The sequence below is a fragment of the Salmo salar genome, chromosome ssa10, assembly GCF_905237065.1.
Source record: "Salmo salar chromosome ssa10, Ssal_v3.1, whole genome shotgun sequence".
Taxonomy (NCBI): Eukaryota; Metazoa; Chordata; class Actinopteri; order Salmoniformes; family Salmonidae; genus Salmo; species Salmo salar.
Genome location: NC_059451.1, coordinates 124,708,509 through 124,721,144, shown reverse-complemented (window position 1 = coordinate 124,721,144; position 12,636 = coordinate 124,708,509). Strand labels below are relative to the sequence as shown.

General features: G+C 36.7%; 1 protein-coding gene and 1 non-coding gene across 2 annotated transcripts in view; both read right to left on the bottom strand.

The window, feature by feature from the left end:
* The window catches only part of myrf (myelin regulatory factor), a 119,032-nt gene that overhangs the window by 42,604 nt on the left and 63,792 nt on the right, over positions 1–12,636 (bottom strand). The window contains 2 exon segments of the mRNA XM_045688585.1: positions 1,872–2,007; positions 6,434–6,534. Coding sequence (XP_045544541.1) covers positions 1,872–2,007; positions 6,434–6,534 — 237 coding nt within the window.
* On the bottom strand, positions 2,317–2,392 carry trnaa-ugc (transfer RNA alanine (anticodon UGC)). Its single transcript has one exon. It is a non-coding gene; the product is annotated as a tRNA-Ala (tRNA).

Sequence of the window (12,636 nt, the reverse complement as noted above, 5' to 3'; positions counted from 1 at the left end):
TATGAGTCATGTTGAAGACCTTACAGACTCCCACTATAGTTTATGAGTCATGTTGAAGACCTTACAGACTCCACTATAGTTTATGAGTCATGTTGAAGACCTTACAGACTCCGTTATAGTTTATGAGTCATGTTGAAGACCTTACAGTCTCCACTATAGTTTATGAGTCATGTTGAAGACGTTACAGACTCCACTATAGTTTATGAGTCATGTTGAAGACCTTACAGACTCCACTATAGTTTATGAGTCATGTTGAAGACCTTACAGACTCCACTATAGTTTATGAGTCATGTTGAAGACCTTACAGTCTCCACTATAGTTTATGAGTCATGTTGAAGACCTTACAGACTCCACTATAGTTTATGAGTCATGTTGAAGACCTTACAGACTCCACTATAGTTTATGAGTCATGTTGAAGACCTTACAGACTCCACTATAGTTTATGAGTCATGTTGAAGACCTTAGTCTCCACTATAGTTTATGAGTCATGTTGAAGACCTTACAGTCTCCACTATAGTTTATGAGTCATGTTGAAGACCTTACAGACTCCACTATAGTTTATGAGTCATGTTGAAGACCTTACAGTCTCCACTATAGTTTATGAGTCATGTTGAAGACCTTACAGACTCCACTATAGTTTATGAGTCATGTTGAAGACCTTACAGACTCCACTATAGTTTATGAGTCATGTTGAAGACCTTAGTCTCCACTATAGTTTATGAGTCATGTTGAAGACCTTACAGACTCCACTATAGTTTATGAGTCATGTTGAAGACCTTACAGTCTCCACTATAGTTTATGAGTCATGTTGAAGACCTTACAGACTCCACTATAGTTTATGAGTCATGTTGAAGACCTTACAGACTCCACTATAGTTTATGAGTCATGTTGAAGACCTTACAGACTCCACTATAGTTTATGAGTCATGTTGAAGACCTTAGTCAAAGAGTTTTCCTAATCATGTTACACTCCATATATTTCATCAAGATTATGTTTTAAACGTGAGAGAACCAGCTAAGATGAGCCACCTGTTTGTTGATGACAATATCCTAATGGTATGTACTACGCACCACCAACCACTTATCCCTCTCTTCTCAGAATTCCCAGTTCAGCATAGCAATGTCCACAAGTAGGTGTTGGTACATTTATCCTCCCCTCCTCTCTGTCTTCACCCTCCTCCATCCCCTCCCCTTCCCTTGTTATCTACCTCCGTCTCCTCCCGTCATACTCTTTCGTAACCGAAACCCTGCTCTTACTCACTCCCCCGCATCACTCACGTCCAAGGAATCTTTAAAACGGTCCTTCTCTGGATCATTCTGTTCTCCCCTCTCCTTCCTGTATACCACCCTCTTCTCTCACCCTCTTCTTCTCACTCTCTCTCTCTCTCTCCCGCCCCTCTATTTCGCTCTCTCCCCCTCCCTTTCCCCACTCTCTCTCTCTCCCCCCCTCTCTCTCTCCCTCCCCTCTCTTTCTCTCTCTCTCTCTCTCTCTCTCTCTCTCTCCCTCTCTCTCTCTCTCTCTCTCTCTCTCTCTCTCTCTCCCTCCCCTCTCTTTCTCTCTCTCTCCACCCTCCCTTTCCCCACTGTCTCTCTCCCCCTCCTCTCCCTTCCCCCTCTCTCTCCTCTCTCTTTCCCTCCTCTCTGTCTCTCTCTCTCCCCCTCCCTATTTCCACTCTCTCTCTCCCCCCTCTCTCTATTCCCCCCCCTCTCTCTCTTATGTTCTCTCTCTCTGCTTTATAAATTATATCCTTGTCAATATCTTCTTTCTCATGAAAACAAACAGATATCATATTAATTGACATACGGTAGCCTACGAATTAATCAAAGAGCAAAAGGGTTTAAGTCAAGTTAAGCGTGCAGAGAGACACCTACAGCTCTTTGCAGTTGACGTCGTACAGCGGCGTCCACTTGTTCTGCTGGTGCGGCTGCCATTTTATGCACTGGTAGTTAGGGTCCAGGTAGGAGTTATCAGCATCCGCCATCAAACCTGGGCCAGAAACAATGTCTACTGGGTAAGGGGGAAACACAAGATCACATGTTAATCTGCACATTGTTATGTATTTTATTCAAAATAAATGCATGAGCTGATGAACAACCCAAAATATTTGTAGGCGCTGACTAACAGAGAGTAAATATATATATATATAAAATAGGTCACACACTCTACATACTGTAATGGGTAAACTTATCCATCATAACAGTCATAACCATCATAACATTTTACATTTTTGTCATTTAGCAGACGCTCTTATCCAGAGCGACTTACAGTAGTGAATGCATACATTTCATACATTTGTTTCTTTTTTTCTTTCCGTACTGGTCCCCCGTGGGAATCGAACCCACAACCCTGGCGTTGCAAACACCATGCTCTACCAACTGAGCCACAGGGGACCACATATCATAACCATAATAACCATCATAACATCATAACCATCATAACCATCATAACCATCATAACCACCATAACCACCATAACCACCATAACCATCATAACCATCATAACCACCATAACCATCATAACCACCATAACCATCATAACCATGATAACATCATAACCATCATAACCATCATAACCATGATAACCATCATAACCATCATAACATCATAACCATCATAACATCATAACCATCATAACCATCATAACCATCATAACCATCATAACCATCATAACCATCATAACCATCATAACATAACCATCATAACCATCATAACCACCATAACCATCATAACCACCATAACCATCATAACCACCATAACCATCATAACCATCATAACCATCATAACCATCATAACATCATAACCATCATAACATAACCACCATAACCATCATAACCATCATAACCACCATAACCATCATAACCATCATAACATAACCATCATAACCACCATAACCATCATAACCATCATAACCATCATAACCATCATAACCATCATAACATCATAACCATCATATCATAACCATCATAACCATCATAACCATCATAACCATCATATCATAACCATCATAACCATGATAACCATCATAACCATGATAACCATCATAACCATCATAACCATCATAACCATCATAACCATCATAACATCATAACCATCATATCATAACCATCATAACCATCATAACCATCATAACCATCATATCATAACCATCATAACCATGATAACCATCATAACCATGATAACCATCATAACCATCATAACCATGATAACCATCATAACCATGATAACCATCATACCCATTATAACCATCATAACCATCATAACCATGATAACCATCATAACCATCATAACATCATACCCATCATAACCATCATAACCATCATAACCACCATAACCATCATAACATACCCATAATAACCATCATAACCATCATAACCATCATAACCACCATAACCATCATAACTGTTATGATGGTTATGATGGTTATGATGGTTATTATGGGTATGATGGTTATGTTATGATGGTTATGGTGGTTATGGTGGTTATGATGGTTATGATGTTATGATGGTTATGATGGGTATGGTGGTTATGATGGTTATGATGTTATGATGGTTATGATGGTTATGGTGGTTATGATGGTTATGATGGTTATGGTGGTTATGGTGGTTATGATGGTTATGATGTTATGATGGTTATGATGGTTATGATGGTTATGATGGTTATGATGGTTATGATGTTATGATGGTTATGATGGTTATGATGGTTATGATGGTTATGATGGTTATGATGTTATGATGGTTATGATGGTTATGATGGTTATGATGGTTATGATGGTTATGATGGTTATGATGGTTATGATGTTATGATGGTTATGATGGGTATGGTGGTTATGATGGTTATGATGGTTATGATGGTTATGATGGTTATGATGGTTATGATGTTATGATGTTATGGTGGTTATGATGGTTATGATGGTTATGATGGTTATGATGGTTATGATGGTTATGATGGTTATGATGGTTATGATGGTTATGATGGTTATGATGGTTATGATGGTTATGATGGTTATGATGGTTATGATGGTTATGATGGTTATGATGGTTATGATGGTTATGATGTTATGATGATATGATGGTTATGATGGTTATGATGTTATGATGGTTATGATGGTTATGATGGTTATGATGGTTATGATGGTTATGATGGTTATGTTATGGTGGTTATGATGGGTATGATGGTTATGATGTTATGATGGTTATGATGGTTATTATGGGTATGATGGCTATGATGGTTATGATGGTTATGATGGTTATGATGGTTATGATGATATGATGGTTATGATGGTTATGATGATATCATGGTTATGATGGTTATGGTGGTTATGATGGTTATGATGGTTATGGTGGTTATGATGGTTATGATGGTTATGATGTTATGATGGTTATGATGGTTATGATGGTTATGATGGTTATGATGGGTATGATGGTTATGATGGTTATGATGGTTATGATGGTTATGATGGTTATGGTGGTTATGATGGTTATGATGGTTATGATGGTTATGATGGTTATGATGGTTATGATGTTATGATGGTTATGATGGGTATGGTGGTTATGATGGTTATGATGGTTATGATGGTTATGATGGTTATGATGGTTGTTATGATGGTATGATGGCTATGATGGTTATGATGGTTATAATGGTTATGCTTACCAATTACGTTGTTATGAGCATACATAGACTGTGAGTGTCACGCTCAGCCCTAGGAGAGCTGTGTTTTCTCTGTTTAGCTAGGCCAGGGTGTGATAGGTGGGTGGGCATTCTATGTTTTTGTTTTTCTATGTTTTGGCCGGGTATGGTTTCCAATCAGAGGCAGCTGTCTATCGTTGTCTCTGATTGGAAGCCATACTTAAACAGCCTGTTTTTCCCACTTGGTTTTCATGGGTAAATGGCTGTCATTTTGTTTATTTTGTCTAGTTTTCATTAAAATATAACGATGAGCGCTCAACTCGCTGCGCCTCGGTCTCCTCTATATGACGCCCGTTACAGTGTGACTTTCTTTTTTAATTCCCCAACATGTTGCCAAGGCAACGGAACAGGGAAAAGTGGAGGGAGGTCACTGTGACCTGATGTTTCAGAAGAGGAGTATGTCAGTATGTTTTATACCTAAAGGTGTATTTTTGGATTAATGTGTGAGTGCATGCATATGTTGGGATATAAGAATGGGGTAATGGGGGAAAGAGAGAAGGAAAGAGAGAGAGAGAGAGACAGAGAGAAAGAAAGAGAGAGAGAGACAGAGAGAAAGAAAGAGAGAGAGACAGAGAGAGAGAAAGAAAGAGAGAGAGACAGAGAGAGAGAAAGAAAGAGAGAGAGACAGAGAGAGAGACAGAAAGAAAGAAAGAGAGAGAGACAGAGAGAAAGAAAGAGAGAGAGACAGAGAGAGAGACAGAAAGAAAGAAAGAGAGAGAGACAGAGAGAGAGAAAGAAAGAGAGAGAGACAGAGAGAGAGAAAGAGAGAGAGACAGAGAGAAAGAAAGAGAGAGAGACAGAGAGAGAGAAAGAAAGAGAGAGAGACAGAGAGAGAGACAGAAAGAAAGAAAGAGAGAGAGACAGAGAGAAAGAAAGAGAGAGAGACAGAGAGAGAGAAAGAGAGAGAGAGAGACAGAGAGAGAGAAAGAGAGAGACAGAGAGAAAGAAAGAGAGAGAGACAGAGAGAAAGAAAGAGAGAGAGACAGAGAGAAAGAAAGAGAGAGAGAGACAGAGAGAAAGAAAGAGAGAGAGACAGAGAGAGAGACAGAAAGAAAGAAAGAGAGAGAGACAGAGAGAAAGAAAGAGAGAGAGAGACAGAGAGAAAGAAAGAGAGAGAGAGGCAGAGAGAGAGAAAGAGAGAGACAGAGAGAAAGAAAGAGAGAGAGAGGCAGAGAGAAAGAAAGAGAGAGAGACAGAGAGAAAGAAAGAGAGAGAGAGACAGAGAGAAAGAAAGAGAGAGAGACAGAGAGAGAGACAGAAAGAAAGAAAGAGAGAGAGACAGAGAGAAAGAAAGAGAGAGAGACAGAGAGAGAGACAGAAAGAAAGAAAGAGAGAGAGACAGAGAGAAAGAAAGAGAGAGAGACAGAGAGAGAGAAAGAGAGAGAGAGAGACAGAGAGAGAGAAAGAAAGAGAGAGACAGAGAGAAAGAAAGAGAGAGAGACAGAGAGAAAGAAAGAGAGAGAGACAGAGAGAAAGAAAGAGAGAGAGAGACAGAGAGAAAGAAAGAGAGAGAGACAGAGAGAGAGACAGAAAGAAAGAAAGAGAGAGAGACAGAGAGAAAGAAAGAGAGAGAGAGACAGAGAGAAAGAAAGAGAGAGAGGCAGAGAGAAAGAAAGAGAGAGAGGCAGAGAGAGAGAAAGAGAGAGACAGAGAGAAAGAAAGAGAGAGAGAGGCAGAGAGAAAGAAAGAGAGAGAGAGGCAGAGAGAAAGAAAGAGAGAGAGAGACAGACAAAGATATGCCTGCCTACCTGGCTCTTGTTTGATGATACCTGTGAGGATCTGAGAGTTGAGGGTGCTGTTAGGATCGTCAGAATGTTTCCTCTTCTTCGCCTGGTGGACTGCTATCCCACTGTAAACACACACACACACACACACACACACACACACACACACACACACACACACACACACACACACACACACATACGGAACGTCATCCTGAGATCAAGACTGATCAATGAACTGAAACACGAGATGGAGGGCACCCCTCTCTGCTCCTCCCGAAAACTATTCATCTGCTTCTCTCCTGATCACACCTTCCCTCTCCTCCAGGCTCTATTCCTCCAGCCTCCATTCCTCCCGCCATTCCTCCAGCTTCCATTCCTCCCTCCATTCCTCCATCCATTCCTCCCTCCATTCCTCCATCCATTCCTCCCTCCATTCCTCCCTCCATTCCTCCCTCCATTCCTCCAGCTTCCATTCCTCCAGCCTCCATTCCTCCCTCCATTCCTCCAGCCTCCATTCCTCCCTCCATTCCTCCATCCATTCCTCCTCCATTCCTCCCTCCATTCCTCCTCCATTCCTCCTCCATTCCTCCATCCATTCCTCCTCCATTCCTCCAGCTTCCATTCCTCCCTCCATTCCTCCCTCCATTCCTCCCTCCATTCCTCCTCCATTCCTCCATCCATTCCTCCCTCCATTCCTCCCTCCATTCCTCCATCCCTTCCTCCATCCCTCCATTCCTCCATTCCTCCATCCCTTCCTCCATCCCTCCATTCCTCCATTCCTCCATCCATTCCTCCCTCCATTCCTCCCTCCATTCCTCCATCCATTCCTCCCTCCATTCCTCCCTCCATTCCTCCATCCATTCTTCCCTCCATCCCTCCATCCATTCCTCCCTCCATCCCTCCATCCATTCCTCCCTCCATTCCTCCATCCATTCCTCCCTCCATTCCTCCATCCATTCTTCCCTCCATCCATCCCTCCATCCATTCCTCCCTCCATCCCTCCATCCATTCCTCCCTCCATCCATCCCTCCATGAACCCCCTTCCCCTGCTGAATTGCTGGTGAAGCAATTCATTCCTACCTACCTCCCTCCCTCCATCCCTCCCCCCTACCACCCTCCTTTCATCGCTCCCTTCTACACCCATCACTCACTCACTCACCAAGCCACGGTTGGGGGAACTGCCGTAACTAGTGCAGAATATCAGTATCTATAGTATCTATAGTATCTACAGTATCTACAGTATCTACAGTATCTATAGTATCTACAGTATCTACAGTATCTACAGTATCTATAGTATCTACAGTATATCAGTATCTACAGTATCTACAGTATCTATAGTATCTATAGTATCTCAGTATCTATAGTATCTACAGTATCTATAATATCTACAGTATCTACAGTATCTACAGTATCTATAGTATCTACAGTATATCAGTATCTACAGTATCTACAGTATCTATAGTATCTATAGTATCTATAGTATCTACAGTATCTACAGTATCTATAGTATCTATAGTATCTACAGTATCTATAGTATCTATAGTATCTACAGTATCTCAGTATCTACAGTATCTCAGTATCTACAGTATCTACAGTATCTATAGTATCTACAGTACCTACAGTATATCAGTATCTACAGTATCTACAGTATCTACAGTATCTACAGTATATCAGTATCTACAGTATCTACAGTATATCAGTATCTACAGTATCTACAGTATCTACAGTATATCAGTATCTACAGTATCTATAGTATCTACAGTATCTACAGTATATCAGTATCTATAGTATCTACAGTATCTATAGTATCTACAGTATATCAGTATCTATAGTATCTACAGTATCTATAGTATCTACAGTATCTATAGTATCTACAGTATATCAGTATCTATAGTATCTACAGTATCTACAGTATATCAGTATCTATAGTATCTACAGTATCTACAGTATATCAGTATCTATAGTATCTACAGTATCTACAGTATATCAGTATCTATAGTATCTACAGTATCTACAGTATATCAGTATCTATAGTATCTATAGTATCTACAGTATCTACAGTATATCAGTATCAATAGTATCTACAGTATCTACAGTATCTCAGTATCTACAGTATCTACAGTATCTACAGTATATCAGTATCTACAGTATCTACAGTATCTATAGTATCTATAGTATCTACAGTATATCAGTATCTATAGTATCTATAGTATCTATAGTATCTACAGTATATCAGTATCTATAGTATCTATAGTATCTATAGTATCTACAGTATCTACAGTATCTACATTATCTACAGTATCAACAGTAACCACAGTATATCAGTATCTACAGTATCTACAGTAACCACAGTATATCAGTATCTACAGTATCTACAGTATCTACAGTATATCAGTATCTATAGTATCTACAGTATCTATAGTATCTACAGTATATCAGTATCTACAGTATCTACAGTATCTACAGTATCTATAGTATCTATAGTATCTACAGTATATCAGTATCTATAGTATCTATAGTATCTATAGTATCTACAGTATATCAGTATCTATAGTATCTATAGTATCTACAGTATCTACAGTATATCAGTATCTATAGTATCTACAGTATCTACAGTATCTCAGTATCTATAGTATCTATAGTATCTCAGTATCTACAGTATCTCAGTATCTACAGTATCTACAGTATATCAGTATCTCAGTATCTACAGTATCTACAGTATATCAGTATCTACAGTATATCAGTATCTACAGTATCTATAGTATCTACAGTATCTATAGTATCTACAGTATCTACAGTATCTATAGTATCTATAGTATCTACAGTATCTACAGTATCTACAGTATATCAGTATCTATAGTATCTACAGTATATCAGTATCTAAAGTATCTATAGTATCTATAGTATCTACAGTATCTACAGTATATCAGTATCTATAGTATGTATCGTATCTATAGTATCTACAGTATATCAGTATCTATAGTATCTATAGCATCTACAGTATCTTCAGTATATCAGTATCTATAGTATCTACAGTATCTATAGTATATCAGTATCTATAGTATCTATAGTATATCAGTATCTATAGTATCTATGGTATCTACAGTATCTACAGTATCTACAGTATATCAGTATCTACAGTATCTACAGTATCTATAGTATCTATAGTATCTACAGTATATCAGTATCTATAGTATCTATAGTATCTATAGTATCTACAGTATATCAGTATCTATAGTATCTATAGTATCTACAGTATCTACAGTATCTACATTATCTACAGTATCAACAGTAACCACAGTATATCAGTATCTACAGTATCTACAGTAACCACAGTATATCAGTATCTACAGTATCTACAGTATCTACAGTATATCAGTATCTATAGTATCTACAGTATCTATAGTATCTACAGTATATCAGTATCTACAGTATCTACAGTATCTATAGTATCTACAGTATATCAGTATCTACAGTATCTACAGTATCTACAGTATCTATAGTATCTATAGTATCTACAGTATATCAGTATCTATAGTATCTATAGTATCTATAGTATCTACAGTATATCAGTATCTATAGTATCTATAGTATCTACAGTATCTACAGTATATCAGTATCTATAGTATCTACAGTATCTACAGTATCTCAGTATCTATAGTATCTATAGTATCTCAGTATCTACAGTATCTCAGTATCTACAGTATCTACAGTATATCAGTATCTCAGTATCTACAGTATCTACAGTATATCAGTATCTACAGTATATCAGTATCTACAGTATATCAGTATCTACAGTATCTATAGTATCTACAGTATCTATAGTATCTACAGTATCTACAGTATCTATAGTATCTATAGTATCTACAGTATCTACAGTATCTACAGTATATCAGTATCTATAGTATCTACAGTATATCAGTATCTAAAGTATCTATAGTATCTATAGTATCTACAGTATCTACAGTATATCAGTATCTATAGTATGTATCGTATCTATAGTATCTACAGTATATCAGTATCTATAGTATCTATAGCATCTACAGTATCTTCAGTATATCAGTATCTATAGTATCTACAGTATCTATAGTATATCAGTATCTATAGTATCTATAGTATATCAGTATCTATAGTATCTATGGTATCTACAGTATCTACAGTATCTATAGTATCTACAGTATCTATAGTATCTCAGTATCTATAGTATCTATAGTATCTACAGTATCTCAGTATCTATAGTATCTATAGTATCTCAGTATCTACAGTATCTATATTATCTATAGTATCTATAGTATCTACAGTATCTATAGTATCTACAGTATCTATAGTATCTATAGTAACAACAGTATCTACAGTATATACAGTATATCAGTATCTGCAGTATCTATAGTATCTACAGTATCCATAGTATCTACAGTATCTACAGTATATCAGTATCTACAGTATCTATAGTATCTACAGTATCTATAGTATCAATAGTATCTATAGTACCTACAGTATCTACAGCTCTCAGTATCTATAGTATCTACAGTATCTATAGTATCTACAGTATCTCAGTATCTATAGTATCTACAGTATCTATATTATCTATAGTATCTACAGTATCTATAGTATCTACAGTATCTATAGTATCTATAGTATCTACAGTATCTATAGTATATACAGTATCTACAGTATCTATAGTATCTAAAGTATCTATAGTATCTATAGTAGCAGTATCTATAGTATCTACGTATATCAATGAAGATCTAAGATATCAGTATCTATAGTATCTACAGTATCTACAGTATATCAGTATCTATAGTATCTATAGTATCTCAGTATCTACAGTATATCAGTATCTACAGTATCTACAGTATATCAGTATCTACAGTATCTATAGTATCTACAGTATATCAGTATCTACAGTATATCAGTATCTATAGTATCTAGAGTATCTACAGTATCTATAGTATCTATAGTATCTACAGTATATCAGTATCTATAGTATCTACAGTATCTACAGTATATCAGTATCTACAGTATCTACAGTATCTACAGTATATCAGTATCTACAGTATCTACAGTATCTATAGTATCCATAGTATCTACAGCATATCAGTATCTATAGTATCTACAGTATCTACAGTATATCAGTATCTACAGTATCTACAGTATATCAGTATCTATAGTATCTATAGTATCTACAGTATATCAGTATCTATAGTATCTACAGTATCTACAGTATATCAGTATCTATAGTATCTACTGTATCTATAGTATCTACAGGATCTACAGTATCTACAGTATATCAGTATCTACAGTATCTACACTATCTACAGTATATCAGTATCTACAGTATCTACAGTATCTATAGTATCTACAGTATCTATAGTATCTATATCTCAGTATCTATAGTATCTACAGTATCTATAGTATCTACAGTATATCAGTATCTACAGTATATCAGTATCTACAGTATCTACAGTATCTACAGTATCTCAGTATCCATAGTATCTATAGTATCTACAGTATCTACAGTATAACAGTATCTATAGTATCTACAGTATATCAGTATCTATAGTATCTACAGTATCTACAGTATCTATAGTATATCAGTATCTATAGTATCTACAGTATATACAGTATATCAGTATCTATAGTATCTATAGTATCTATAGTATCTCAGTATCTCAGTATCTATAGTATCTATAGTATCTACAGTATATCAGTATCTACAGTATCTACAGTATCTACAGTATCTACAGTATCTATAGTATCTATAGTATCTACAGTATATCAGTATCTATAGTATCTATAGTATCTATAGTATCTACAGTATATCAGTATCTATAGTATCTATAGTATCTACAGTATCTACAGTATATCAGTATCTATAGTATCTACAGTATCTACAGTATCTCAGTATCTATAGTATCTATAGTATCTCAGTATCTACAGTATATCAGTATCTCAGTATCTACAGTATCTACAGTATATCAGTATCTACAGTATATCAGTATCTACAGTATATCAGTATCTACAGTATCTATAGTATCTACAGTATCTACAGTATCTATGGTATCTATAGTATCTACAGTATCTACAGTATCTACAGTATATCAGTATCTATAGTATCTACAGTATATCAGTATCTAAAGTATCTATAGTATCTATAGTATCTACAGTATCTACAGTATATCAGTATCTATAGTATGTATCGTATCTATAGTATCTACAGTATA